This window comes from Carassius carassius, chromosome 4 (assembly GCF_963082965.1).
Source record: "Carassius carassius chromosome 4, fCarCar2.1, whole genome shotgun sequence".
NCBI classification, from domain to species: domain Eukaryota; kingdom Metazoa; phylum Chordata; class Actinopteri; order Cypriniformes; family Cyprinidae; genus Carassius; species Carassius carassius.
Window position 1 is genome coordinate 38,237,351 of NC_081758.1, and position 15,438 is coordinate 38,252,788.

General features: G+C 35.0%; 1 protein-coding gene across 1 annotated transcript in view; it reads right to left on the reverse strand.

Annotated features, from left to right (window-relative positions):
- LOC132139987 (RING-type E3 ubiquitin-protein ligase PPIL2-like) overlaps positions 1–14,310 on the reverse strand; it is a 28,848-nt gene extending 14,538 nt beyond the window's left edge. Inside the window, exons 1-12 of the mRNA XM_059548731.1 lie at positions 14,147–14,310; positions 13,761–13,810; positions 13,018–13,063; positions 12,478–12,540; positions 11,779–11,830; positions 8,308–8,359; positions 8,070–8,161; positions 7,225–7,314; positions 5,570–5,645; positions 5,049–5,209; positions 3,039–3,114; positions 1,695–1,801 (exon numbers count right to left, since the gene is read on the reverse strand). Of these exons, the coding sequence (XP_059404714.1) occupies positions 1,695–1,801; positions 3,039–3,114; positions 5,049–5,209; positions 5,570–5,645; positions 7,225–7,314; positions 8,070–8,161; positions 8,308–8,359; positions 11,779–11,830; positions 12,478–12,540; positions 13,018–13,063; positions 13,761–13,810; positions 14,147–14,178 (897 nt within the window). The 5' untranslated portion in view covers positions 14,179–14,310. The remainder of the gene's footprint in view (positions 1–1,694; positions 1,802–3,038; positions 3,115–5,048; positions 5,210–5,569; positions 5,646–7,224; positions 7,315–8,069; positions 8,162–8,307; positions 8,360–11,778; positions 11,831–12,477; positions 12,541–13,017; positions 13,064–13,760; positions 13,811–14,146) is intronic.
- Positions 14,311–15,438: the final 1,128 nt, after the last annotated feature.

The following is a 15,438-nucleotide window of genomic DNA, read 5'->3' on the forward strand; positions in this document are numbered from 1 at the left end:
TTCCCTAAACTTTAGATTAAATTTAAATATAAAATTCAAAGGATTTTCTGACCAAATTAAGTATTTTATCCTGTAGCCTTGTAAAGGCCGTCTGCTTTTGTGCACTGCATCAATTAAAGACTGAGCCAAAGTGTTCATAAAAGTGATAAAATAGTGCTAAATTGCATTTTTTTTTTATTTAAGTGTATGGAATATTATATATGTAATTAAAAAACGTTCAAATTCCCCTGTACTGTACACTTATTGATGGGTATAAAGTGACTGATGTGCAGGTCTGACCCGGGAATGAGAACCTGGCACACGCTCTCACATAAATAAGAACAGGGACTCTGCATCTGCTCAGCTAAGAAGAGAGAACTATGGGTAAGTTTTACCGCCAGCGCAAGGCCAGAACGAACAGAATTTTTTCTGAGGAGGTGTTTCATGGCAAAGATGATTTTACAAGCTCAGTGGGATACAGAGCACACCAAGAAACGAGAAGAGAGAAAATGCATTAGAAAAGGACACAGAGAGACTGTATAACATTAACAGCAAAAACAAACAGGAAACTATAACAGAGCAGAGTAAGAAAAACAAGACAAAGTAAAAAAAAACAGAAATAAAGAACATAGAGTGAGTCAATCGATGTAGGTCAGCAGTTGCAAGTGTGTCAGTGAGACCGAGCACTCTGAATGGATGAATTATATATTATGTACAGACAAGATGGCCTATAGACCACTACTCACACACACAGAGAGCAAAGTACATTACACACCGCTAACAAACCCCTGCTTAATCCACAAATATCTGCACAGGTCTGTGTTTTTATGTCTGAATTGGAGTTGAGTTGTATACATGTATTAAGTGAATTTGCTGCATTGACCAACAAAAAGCTGCTTTTTTTGAACGTGAACTCCTGCAAAAGAACATCTTGATTGGAACTGATTTCATACATCCAAAAACAGGACCTTGGATTAAAAATAATTGAAAAAGTGTCACATAAATGTGAAGTTAGTTTTGAGGGAAGCTCTAGCAGCAGTTGTTTGCGGATGCCATTTGCTTTGATGTTTTGTATCTAATGCAATGAAAGCGTGACTTAAAGGGATACTCCACCCTAAAATGAACATTTTGTCATTAATAACTTACCCGCATGTCGTTCCAAACCAGTAAAAGCTCTGTTCATCTTCGAAACACAATTTAAGATATTTTGGATGAAAACCTGGAGGCTTGAGACGGTCTCATAGACTGCCAAGTAAATAACAGTGTCAAGGTCCATAAAAGGTATGAAAAGTCGTAGACACAATACTCCATCTGCCATCAGATGTGCAATCTGGGTTTTATGAAGCGACGGGAACAGTTTTTGTAAGCTAAGAAAACAAAAATAAATGACTTTATTCAATAATTCCTTTTTCAATGGTCTCCTCTGTGTCACTCCATATCACTGTGCTGCGTGTGCTCTTCTGTCACAAGGATACGCCATTTCATTTCAAATCAAAGCTAAATATATGTAGAAACAACTCTTATTTACTTGGCAGTCTATGGGACAGTCTCAAGCCTCCAGGTTTTCATCCAAAATATCTTAAATTGTGTTCCGAAGACGAACGAAGCTTTTATGGGTTTAGAACAACAACACTTTAAAAGTTTAAATCAACCAACACATATACTTAAATATACTAAGGTTTGTGTTAGTGTTTGACCGTTTCACGTTGCGTTACCTTATCACAGTGCAACTCCACATTCACATCTCCTTTGTTCGTGTGCAGGCGGACATAGCCTTTCTTCTTAACATACTGGAAGCGAACGGCATCATCAGAAATAGCATCTGAAATAAGACAAATATTTTCATTCATTAAATTTATGAAGGACTCTGCAGCGGATAGCACTGACAACATTTTTGTATCATTTACAGCCTTATACTAGTTTGAAAGAGAATGAACAGGTATGCAAGACCAATTTGACAGCTGCCAGATGGTTTCCTGAGGTATACTGAAGCCAGGTTCAATTTAAATGAGAATAAAATACTAACACTTGCCAGGAGTTTCAGGCACGCAATGATGCAATGTTATGAAATGCATGTAACTTCTTCCCAGCATAAACAAAATAGGAAATAATGTTATTTGTTGTGTGCATCACCAGTCACGTTGACATTTACATTTGCACATTTAGCAGATACTTGAACCCAAAGCAACTTTATATATTAGATACAACTAGATGTATTCAGGATATGTAGAGTAGACATTAAAGGAATGGTTAACCCAGAAATGCAAATTTGCTGAAAATCTAAACATGCTCAGGTCATCTAAGATGTGGATGAATTCGTTTCTGGATCATAACAGATCTGGAGAAATTTAGCATTACATCACTTGCTCACTAATGGATCCTCTGTAGTGAATGGGTGCCGTCAGAATGAGAGTCCAAACAGCTGACAAGAACATAACAAGAAGTAATCCACACGACTCTAGTCTATCAATTAACATCTACTAAAGTGAAAAGCTGTGCATTTTTAATAAACAAATCCATCATTTAACTTCAAATGGTTGGTTCTGGGTAAAATATGAGTCCTCTATCCATAATATTGCTTCCTCCATCTCATCTGAATCAGGAGAGAAATATGCACAGATTAAACAGTCCAAAACATCTCTAAAGAAATATGTCGGTGGATTCTGATGTGAGAAAACAACAGGGGATGGACTTTTTCACTGTAGGAAGCATTATTATGGATTATGGATGGTCACAAGCTTCAGATGGACTGGAGTGGTGTGAATTACTAGTGGATTATTGTGATGTTTTATCAGCTGATTGAACTCTCATTCTGATGGCACCCATTCACTAAATTTCTCCAAATCTGTTCTGATGAAGAAACAAACTTACCTACATCTTAGATGGCCTGAGGGTAGTAACAAAGAGAAGGAACCCTGAGAGGACTAATAGGAAATGTGTGACCTGGCCATCATGATGCATATATCACACATATGTGACAAGAGCAAGCTAAAATGGTCAGCTGGCTAAAATTGGTACGAGTAAGAAAGGAAAGCAAGTTTCATTTATAGCTCCATTACCTGCTTCATGGGTGGTGGCTGGAGCCATAGCTGTAGATGTAAAGGAGGCAGACACTCTTCCAGTGGAATAGTGAGCCTGGAGAAAGAGAGACAGACATGCATAACAGATAAGACTCTCCAGATAAGACAAAATAAGCTCTAACACCCACATCCAAAACAACTAAATGATATTCACATGCATGACATCACTAACACCTGCTAATGTGTCCATCACACTTAACAAAAGTGTTTTATCATCCATTCTTTGTGAAGACAGATACGTTTATGAATATGGACAGATATGGATATGTTTTACTGATTCGTGTGGGGCAATTCAGGTGCGTTTGGATGAGTCTATGTGCAGATGCTTCTTCTCAACTGATCTTTAATGAACAAGTGAACAAAATGGGCTTTTCTTTAACACTTTACATTTCAGTATTCAATGGAATTAATTTAAAGTGATAAACTGCACTACACAAAAGTTTGGGGTAAGTAAAAAAAAATAAATAATAATTTACGTCTCTTTCTCTTGTTTTTGCTCTCTTATTTATTTGATCAAAATATATTAAAACATTAATATCGTGTAATATCACAAATTAAAATAACACTTTATTATGAATATATAAGTCACATTAAGGTAGTATTTATTTCTGTAGCATAATGCACAATGAATAATGATTTTATTTTAATTATTTAAATCTATAAATTTTTTTTGAAATTCTGGCCTTCAAAAATGGTACTCAAAATGGTAATAGTAATAGTTATTTTGGTAATAGTTAATCTTTGGGATATCATACTTTTCTTAGTATGGCATAGAAATAGCAAAGCGTAATGAGTAGGAGAGTGGGTCAGGATTCCAGTCTATTTCAGCATCACAATGCCAATCCAGCATGACTTGGGCTGAAATAGACTGGCATTCAAGCCAAAAGTCAAGCCAATTACATTCAATGCCTGCAAAATTTGAATGGGCTGAGCAAGCAAAGCTAATATAACTAAAAGCACGGGGGCAGACACTTCAACCTGGGCTAAAAGAAGAGTTGAGACACAGCCAAAGACGCACTTAAAACCATCGCAGATCAAGTATGAAAAAAAAAAAAAAAACACTCACGGTTTAGATACCAATTACTCACTTCCTGAGAGACGACACCAGATAGATACATGGTATGTTAATTTTAGATCAGTAAAAAAATATTTACAAATGCAAAAAATTGACATGACGTTCAGAAGAAATTGTTATTCTTGCTGTGAGTGTATGTGGTCGGTTGAGGATCCTGCTAGGCATTTTCTTCTGCTCCAGTTGCTGTGTGATGGTGGTAGAGTCTGAGAAGCATCACCTCATAATGCACTTCACACAGACACAGCAAGATACTTCACTGTGACCCAAACAGCACTGCACAGAACGGTTTAATCTGGCCCTAAACACCTCAAAGGAGACCACATTAGCACCCATTCTTACACTGCTGAAAGTTTGAGGTCTTTTAATGCTTTTGAAAGAGGTCTCTTACACTTACAAAGGCTTAATTTAATTGTTAAAAATACAATCAAAATAATATTTTGAAATATCTAATTTTTCTAATGCAATATATTTTAGAATTTAATTTATTCCTGTGATGCAAATCAGAATTTTCAGCTTCAGTCATCAGTGTCACTGACAGAAATCATTCTAATATGCTGATTCGATGCTCAAAAAACATTTCGTTTTAATGTTAAGGCTGAAAACATTTGTGCTGCTTAATATTTTGCAGAAACCATTTTATATATATTTTTTAGGATTCTTGGAAGAATAGAAAGTTAAAAAATAACAGCATTTTTTGAAACAGAAATCTTCAGTAACAAATGTTTTACTGTCACTTTTGATCAATTTAACGTGTCCTTGCTGACTACAAATGTTAATCAAGTATTTTTTGATCCATTAACAGGTGTAACCAAAGTGACAACAAACAGAAAAGAATCAATGAATAAATGAACACAGTTGAGAGAGAAGAATCTGCCCCAACTAAAGCTAGAAAGGCAATATCTTAAAATACTCACAGCATTGAGCTTGTCTGTTTTTTTGGCTACTGGCTCTTTCATAGTGGAGGCCAATAGCTCATCTCCTTTATAGTCCCTGTAGAGCTCTGCAAGGGTTTCACGCGTCTCCAGGTTTGTGGTTTTCAGATGGTATGATGGGCTCTGCTTGGCTTTCTCCTCGTCTGTAGGCGATAAAAGAATGGAGCTCATAAAAGTGACAAATCTCCACAATACAATACAACAGTCACAAAAACCTGATTACCTTGCATGTGAAATATCCAGGTTTCCACAAACACAAAGCAAGCACATCCAAACTTTTTATTACAGTATATTCATATTTTATAATCAATATTTCATAATTCGCTTTTATTTATTAATTGTAATATGTTCATTTAATTTTAGACCATATGACACTGCCGCAAACCAAATCTGCACACTATATACTGCATACTTTAAGAGCAGTATGCGGTTCCCAAAATACTGAGACCTTTGTTAAAACAAACTGCACTTTTTTTGTACTGCACTGAAAACACTTAACTCACCAGGGTCAAGGACTTTCATATTGTTCTTCACATGGAAGAAGTCAGAGACATTGAATTTATCCAGATTCGTAGGATCCTGTGATATAAAAGGACAAAATGAGATGTTATATGACATCTTCGGATTTGTTGACTATGTAGAAATGAAGTAATAAAAACAAATGAAATATGTCCTCGACTCAGGACTGGATAATTGTTATAAAACAGCTCGTGTCATATTTTTCCCTAAATAGAAAGACAAGTAAACGATCATAATAAATGAATTTGTTTTGGCACAGTTTTATCAGTTTAGTGGAAATGTTGCTGGCTGGACAGTTTGAGGGCTTGGCTGCTGCAACACACTCTCACACAAACAAAAGAGAGTTCAGGACCTTTTCATCTCACTCTCTCCTCCACTCTTTGCGTGACCCACCATAGTATCCGTTCCAAATAGGTCAGACAGTGAAACTGTACCACAGGTCGCTTCAGTCCTGCTTTTTCAGCTCAACTCTCACTCAACCAGCTCTCTCTTTTCAAATATTCCTCCATCAATCCTTTTAAAACTCCCCCTGGTGTCCCACCCCACATGGCTCCCAAAAATAACCTCTGTGTCTGTCTGAAAACCTTGTCGCCCATCACCTCCCTGACCTGCCCTTCCTCGAGCTCCAGGGTAAGACACATCCAAAGCTCCTACCCATCAACTCTCTCCCTGAGCTAAAATAAACCATGCAAGGACAGCATGGCTTGCTTGCTTTCTATGGATACAGGACACTGGAGGTCAGATGAACACAGACAGAAAACACGGAGTCTTTCACACATGCCCACGTTTCCCTGTCTGAGGAAAGACATACCATATCGTTCAGTTTGATGTTATAAGTTGCACTGAGTAAATTTAGCTGGATAAAACAAAAACTGTGTCCATCTTCATTTCAAATTGCAAAGCAACAAAATGTTTTATTATTTTAAAGCGGGATGATTCTTTTCTATACCCACTGTACAAGACCTACTAACACAGATCCTAACATGTTAGCACCATGCATAGATTTTTATAGAAATTTTTTTTTACACTCAAATGGATTTACAGGTAAGGCTTTACACAACTTTAGACAGTCGCCATATGCTACTGTACTTTTTAACACCATCTATACATAAACATGCTGTGTTTTATTCATAAAATGTGCAGGTCCTCAACTAGTGCTTTATTGCAGTCTTCATTTTTGACTTAAAAAAATGTACAGATTTTTCTGTCTATCTTTTGGCATCCTTGTTACCAGGTTTACAGGTTTTATGAGGACATTAATCATGAAAAGGACATTTTAAAATACAGTTCATATGCTAACATGTGGCTCTTGTGGAAACAGTGTTTTAACACTCATACCGATGAAATGACTGCAGGATCAGTATTGTTATAGTTAAATAAAACAGATACTACAGAATAAGCCTGACGGTCTGTCTCTCTCTCGACAACTGTGATCACTGTGGATGTGAACAGACTGTACATTGCCATTTCATAACATTGCAATCACACAAAAAGCACAGGTTTTGACACAAAGACATATACAAACTTCAAATTAAAATCTGTATGAAATCACAGCCATGCTGATATAACAGCACCCTCGCTCATGCGACATCGCTTAATCATATTCGACCGTCGTTAACACACTCTCTGTGCTTGTCACCTGTAGTGTGATGAGATCCTGGCGAGTAAAAGGTTCATCTGTCAACAGGTCTTTATAACTCTTTGTCTTGATGTTGAGCTGTTCCACTGCCTAAACAAAACACACATCCACAGAATATTGACCACTTACGTACACATTTATACGGTTTAAAGAAGGTTATTGCATCAATAAAAAAAATTACTGACGTAAGCATGATATTAAAGGGGACATGAACAACAGGATTTTCCATGCTCTTTAGTGTAGACCTACATTTTCCACCATGCATGGAAACTGAACAGCAAAAATGGGTAATTCAGACATCACGGATGTGATGTCACAACCGCATTAATGGTTTATATTTCATTATATGGATTCAAAAAACTTGCAACAGTGCACGAGTCATATGGACTACAACATTCAGTGGTCACTGTTTTTGTTGAACAGAACTTCGATAAAATGATCCCTTTGTGTTCCACGAAAGAAGAAAAAATCCAATACGAGAGTGAATACGTTCATTTAAATTTATAAAATAAAATAATTTACGATATATTTTTTATAAATGAATTTAGAATATAATTATACAAATAAATATACATTTAGAAATATTTCTAAAATATATATTTAAGTCATTTTAATAAATGATTATTTCATGTTCGGGTAAAATATTCCTTTAGTAGAAAAACAGAATGTTTACTTTAAAACAAATAAAATTGGTAAAAATAAAATAATTATGACTGAAAAACTGCATTATAACTGTTTTGGGTGCAAGAAACCTTGAATAACATTATAACTGGACCACAGGGAGAAAAAAATGCTACAGAAGTATTGAGTATAGGAAGGCCCTTTTGGGATGTAGCGTGTCTTACCTCATAAGAGAAAACATTTCCTGTGACTTTGTTGGTAACAATGTGGGAGTTGTTTGTGAACACTGTGTAGAGCACAGGACAATGGTACTTCCCTAAAGTAGAGAGAGAAAAGACAGAATATGCACTGTAGAGGACATAAATCCATAAATCCATTATTTCTTGTCATTAGCACATCTTGCTGTTGAAGCAGGCCAGGTAAGAGGATCACGAGCGCACACACACACACAATCATATTTACCTTCATTGTTTTTGCTGAAATTAAGCTTGATGAGGGATTTAGCCTCAAGCTTCTACAGAAAGAGAAAGAAAAGGGAAGTTAAGGAGTTAGTGACTATATCTTTCAGACTTTCTGACACACCTACATTTCAGATATAATGTAATCACACCCTGTTCATGTCTGATTGTGTTTAAGCACAAATTGGCTGATCGACAGTTCATACAGCACATGTTTGGGCAATGATAAGACAAGATGCTAACTGAATAATACTCATTTTACACCATCATGCAATGCTGGGGCTAGTATGGCTTTAACCACATTAATTAAATTCCTGTGTCTAATGACACTTGATGAGATGAGCAAATAAAGTTTCATATGATTGCCTTAAATGACCACACTGTGTGTCCAGTGACCCACTGATTCAGACTCTATAAGATACTGCTCTCCATTCTCTGGATTATTTTAAGCCTCTCCCTCCATGATAAACCCAGTAGCTGGCCATCTGACTGCTAGACTGTCTCAGACTAAAGACCTGATGGATCCTGCATCAGCTGCAGTCTGACTGGATGCATGGATTTCATCCATTAGAATTTGACTGATCAACTGGCTTGATAGTATTGGCTAATATTATTTTCCCCCAGACACACAATCTTACTTAAATCAGCAGAAGAGGTAGAAAAATGCTTCATATCTTGATAAATGGTGATGAATATCATGCATTCATCAATTTTGCACAGTAAAATATTTTTATTAGGAACATAAATGAGGCCAATTGTGATTTCATGTCCACAAGAATGCATAGCTGTGCATTTACTGAATGAATACTGTGCTGCATTCAACTAATGCACTGCATCCTCATATTTATTCTTTCATTTTATTTTTATTGGTTTTTAATTACATAGCAAATCAATTGTACTTTTTAAATTACTTTTAAATTGTATTTCCTCAGCTTCTGTTATGATTATTTTTAAACCCTTTTTTATGTAAAGCACTTTGCATCACCATTGTGTATAAAATGAGCAACACAGGGTTTGCAAACCCCTGGGGGTTCATGAGAGAAATGCAGAGAGTTGATGAAGAGCTGATAATTAACCATAAAATATAATTTAAATTAATTAATAAAAAGGGCTGTACAAAAATATTAATGGCCCTTAGTGTAATTCTTAAATTATGGCTGTGAATTAACTAAGAAACTTTATAGTCTGATGTTCTACTCTTCTCAAAGTGAATTTAAAGGTATACATATTATTATTGTATCTTGTAGTGTAAAATAAAAATTATTATAATTAATTTCAAATAATAACAATACATTTGCAAGATAAAAAAGTGATGCCTTGCTTTGCAAACACCTCTAACAATATTATTATTCAAATTGATTGGTTTCCTAAAACACCAGTGTGAATGTAGAAATTTGAGTTCACATTAACGTCCAGCACAAAGTCAAAATTAAACAGTTACTAAAAAAAAGGATATCAGAGAACTGTGAATACATGAAAGTGACATTAAACTATAGGAATATTAATTTAAAATATCAAGGGGTACTTTAAGTGAATATTTTCTAATGGGCTGACAAAAAGGTTTGGGAATCCCTGTGATACACAAGTCAACTTGCCTTTCCTAACAATCACATACACATAACACGTATCTGATAACCTGCCTCACTGCTACCCATTAAAACACAAACTTGTAAGGCAGAATATCTCCACTGGAGAACAAGTCCTGGCATGTCCAAGAGGTCTCTGTAAAAGTCACTTAAACACACACACACACACACACACAGTCTGTGTTTCTCATCAGCCCTAATCAACTCCAGCACTTTCCTCCTCTTCATCTAGTGAGACAAATCAATCATGAATACTTCGGATAACACAGTCTCACTGTGTAGTATACTAACACACAAAATCACGGTGGCATGTCCAGACATGCTCTCACTCAGATGCACAGCTATGAAGATGTAAAGATGCATTACAGATGACAGCCATGTGCCTTGATTGACACTCAATATGGATTTTAAAGCGAGTAAATACAGGACTCCCTACATCACGCTCTGTGTAAACATTCACACAACTTTTTCTGACGCTAGTGCTGAATGATTATGCATGCAGCATGCACACAGAGATCCTATAACTCCTATTCCATAAATTAAGAGTGCAGTGACGTGCATCCAGTGAACTGATTACACAGCAATTCACACCCACATGCACTTCTGGCACACTGAACGCTGTTAGCCACCATCAGCAGGCCTGTGAAATATCTTCATTATGGTCTCAATAATGATTTCTAGATGAGTCCAGAAATAGAGTTTTTTCCCTCTGAGCACCGCATTAAGCTTGAATACTATCCAAAACATAAAATGAAACTCTCAAAGCAGAAAATACTAACTGTTTGGCAGCATGTAATGAAATTAAGATTATGAAAGGCTTTCGGTTATCTTAACACTTTATTGGCACTTTCATCTTATTTATTTCCCTCTTTTATTTTTTATTTGTTTTTAATGACAGTATTTTTAGTTTTACTTTTTTACTGTTCATTTGATTTCTTACGCATCTGTTATGATTATTTTTTTAATCGTTTTGGTTACAATAGAGCATTTCCCCTCTAAGTGACACATTAAGGGGAAGTCGTGGCCTAATGGTTAGAGAGTCGGACTCAAAATCGAAAGGTTGTGAGTTCGAGTCCCGGGCCGGCAGGAATTGTGGGTGGGGGGAGTGCATATACAGTTCTCTCTCCACCTTCAATACCACGACTTAGGTGCCCTTGAGCAAGGCACCGAACCCCCAACTGCTCCCCGGGCGCCGCAGCATAAATGGCTGCCCACTGCTCCGGGTGTGTGCTCACAGTGTGTGTGTGTGTGTTCACTGCTCTGTGTGTGTGCATTTCGGATGGGTTAAATGCAGAGCACAAATTCTGAGTATGGGTCACCATACTTGGCTGAATGTCACTTCACTTCACATTAAGCTTGACTACAAAACATAAAACTAAACTCTCAAAGCAGAAAATACCTACCGTTTGGCAAATATATCACGAATTGGTGATTATGAAAGGCTTTGGGTTATCATCATAACATTTAATTTACACTTTTTTACCAAAGCATATTGAGCTTTGAATGTTTTTCAGAGCGTTCCTATGTAGTTGCTAGTGGGTTCTGGGCTGTTGCTAGGTGGTTAATTGCTGGGGCCTGTTTACCAAATAAGCCAGGTTTATTTCAGTTAATCTGATTATATATATATATATATATATATACACAATTTATTTTTAATTACACATACATCTGGAGTTGATAACTGTAATCAGTTAAGCCCTGAATTCTCCTCAAAAGGAGTCTGACGCCCTCTGGTGGTTGAATCCATGCAGTTAAGGGTTTGGTGCCTTCCTCAAGGGTCTCACCTCAGTTGGGATTTTTAAAAGTAAAAGAGAACTTTCCCCTTTAATGATTTTAAAGTGTATAGGTCCATGTCAAACAAATATTATACATCAGAAAATCTGAAATACCTCTCCTGTTATGGGGTTGGTACCAAACTTCTTGATCCAAGGCACAATGCTCCTAAAGAGAAAACAAATGTTTTTTTTTTTTCTGGCATCACCACACCATTTGAGATATGTACACTTCAATTCAAATGTTTGGGGATGAAGATTTTTTAACCCTTTTGAAAGAAGAAGTCTTTTATACTTACCAAGCCTGTGTTTATTTGATTAAAAATACATACTATTTTAAACATTATAACAATGTATTATAACTTTTCTATTTTATTCCTGTGATGACAAAGCTGCATGATTTTCAGCATCATTACTCCAGTCTTCAGTGTCTCATGATACTTCAGAAATCATTCTAACATGCTGATTTGCTGCTCAAGAAATATTGCTTATTATTATCATCAATGTTGTTGTGCTGCTTTATATTTTTGTGGAAACAAAAGAAAGTTTGATCTTTCAGGATTTTTTGTTTTTATTTTAAATAGAATTTTTGTAACAATGTAAATGTCTTTACGGTCACTTTTGACCAATTGGATGCATTCTTGCTGAATCAAAGTATTAATTTTGCCCCCCTTAAACTTGTGAAGGGAAGTGTATGCAATAAATAAATATAAGCTACTATAAAATAAAAGTATATAATTAATAAATGTAAGCTTTTATAAAATCATGAATGCAAATAACAGCTTTACAAATGACTAATATATTACTTATACTTACATTAGGTCAAAAACCACCCCATCCACTGTGCACATGGGATACTCAAAGGGCTGAAGAGACAAACTATTCAAGAAATAAGAGAAGAACATTAAAAATCATGCATACAGTATGCCACTAAACTAAAGCTCCCGTGTGTCATTTCTGAGCCACCAAGCACACTGATTGTTTCCAAAGTCTCCCCATCTTCCACTAAAATGAAAGAACAACAGCCCAAACTCACATGATTTTTGAGAAACATCAGGCTGCTCCAATAACCAGAGCAATGTTTTAAAATAACAATTTTCTGAAAGTAAACCTACAATTGTCAACCAATAGCTGTCTATGCATATTAAACTGGAATATGAGAAAAGGATTTTGACATTGAGAAGAAACTGACACAAAACACACAACTCACAAAAACAAACAAACAATGAAAGCATTGTTTGAAACCCCAGATCAGCAGTTATGAAAGCAGAATATATTGCACTAGAGCTAAACTACTGACCAGAAGAGACACAAAGGACTTTTTTTTTATCCAACATGAAAGAAGTGAAATCTCACCTGCAGTGATCAAAGGGCAGACGTCTGAAATTGGCTCGTGGGATTTCTATAAACGAAGACAAAAGGCTAATTTTGTCAGTGTTTTGGAGGAAAAAGCACCAGCAATATCAAACACAAAGTCTACAAAATCAAACTATATGTGGTGCAATCAATCAAAAAACATAGTGAATGACAGGAAAACCAAAAGCATTACATACACTACTGTGCAACAGTATTTTTTTTCTAAATGCTGTTGAAAGAAATATCGGTATATTGGTCTTCTATTTTAATATATTTTCAAATGTAATTTATTCCTGCTATGGGAAAGCTGAAATATATATATATATATATATATATATATATATATATATATATGTGTGTGTGTATGTATGTATGTATTTATATATCTCACATGAACATCAGTTACCTGAAATAGAATTTGGTAACATTATAAACAACTCTACTGTTACTTTGGATCAATTTAATGCATCTTTGCTGAATAAAAGTACAAAAACAAAATCTTTCTGAGCCAAAATTTTGAATAGTAGTGTACTTAGATTTCACAATCTGCAATGTGCTTTATTTACTTATTTATATATTATATACTTATTTTCCCTCACATGACATGACAGTAATCTATCTATTAATATGTATCCCTCAATGTTATGTATCCCACAAAGTTTTCTGTTTACTGTTGAATGTTCAACAGATGTTTTATTAATATAAATAAGTTCAGTAAGTTACATCCAGACTATTTTCAGTACCTGATTTCTTCCCTCCATAGAACTGAGTGTATTCTGTACATGTGATGTACCTGAAACAGACAGATATAACGAATGTTATTATAATTACTGAAAAATCTGAATTAAATTAAAATAACAAATGGGTAGCAGTTTACTATTAAATAATAATACAGTGCAACGACACAACATCACGTCAAATTAAGATAACGTTACTGCAGTTGCAATTTGAACTTTACAGTTTTCAAACAAATACATTATAAACCTCAGATTACACATAACACGATATCACAGCAATACAAATATACACATTCTGTTTTCAGTGAAATAATCAGACAATATAGCCATATAATGCTCAACAGTTACTGTTGAGTGCAAACACGTTAAATTTTACTCTCATTTCAACTCACATCTTATCTTTTTGGTGCTGCCTTTTCCCCATTATTGTGGAGCAAGAGGTTGTAGCAAATAAAAATAATAAAAGTTTATATAAGCATAAACAACCAAAACAAAACCTACGACTGTTTAAAACACACACTTCTGGTTCGTTTTCAGTGCAACAGTAAAATGTGTCCGACGTAAAACGAAGGAACGTTTTTATTGTCCCTCTTCGGTACGGAATATTTAGATGACTAAAAATCTGACTGATTTTACTCTTCAGTAAAAGTACTTTTGAAGTGTCAGTAATTTATCAGAGTGTTTTTCTATCTATCTATCTATCTATCTATCTATCTATCTATCTATCTATCTATCTATCTATCTATCTATCTATCTATCTATCTATCTATCTATCTATCTATCTATCTATCTATCTATCTGTCTGTCTGTCTGTCTGTCTGTCTGTCTGTCTGTCTGTATCTGTCTATCTATCTATCTATCTATCTATCTATCTATCTATCTATCTATCTATCTATCTATCTATCTATCTATCTATCTATCTATCTATCTATCTGTCTGTCTGTCTGTCTGTCTGTCTGTCTGTCTGTCTGTCTGTCTGTCTGTCTGTCTGTCTATCTATCTATCTATCTATCTATCTATCTATCTATCTATCTATCTATCTGACTCTATCTATCTATCTATCTATCTATCTATCTATCTATCTATCTATCTATCTATCTATCTATCTATCTATCTATCTATCTATCTATCTATCTATCTATCTATCTATCTGTCTGTCTGACTGTATCTATCTATCTATCTATCTATCTATCTATCTATCTATCTATCTATCTATCTATCTATCTATCTATCTATCTATCTATCTATCTATCTATCTATCTATCTATCTATCTGTCTGTCTGTCTGTCTGTCTGTCTGTCTGTCTGTCTGTCTGTCTGTATCTGTATCTGTCTGTCTGTCTATCTATCTATCTATCTATCTATCTATCTATCTATCTATCTATCTATCTATCTATCTATCTATCTATCGTTTTATCGTTCTATCTATCTAGCCAGGGTTATCATTAACTAAAACAAAAAACCAAACACACACACAAGATTTTCGTTGCCAATTCAGCATTTTTGTTGAGTTGAATGAAGTAGGTTACTCAAATGACTAAACGTAACTAAAAAGGAAATCTAGACAAATTTAAAATAATAGTAATAATACATAAAAAAGACAAAAAGTCACATAAACTTTAATGAAATTAAAATAAATGCAGAAAATATAAAATAAAAACTAACTTCAAATATTTTAGTGAGTG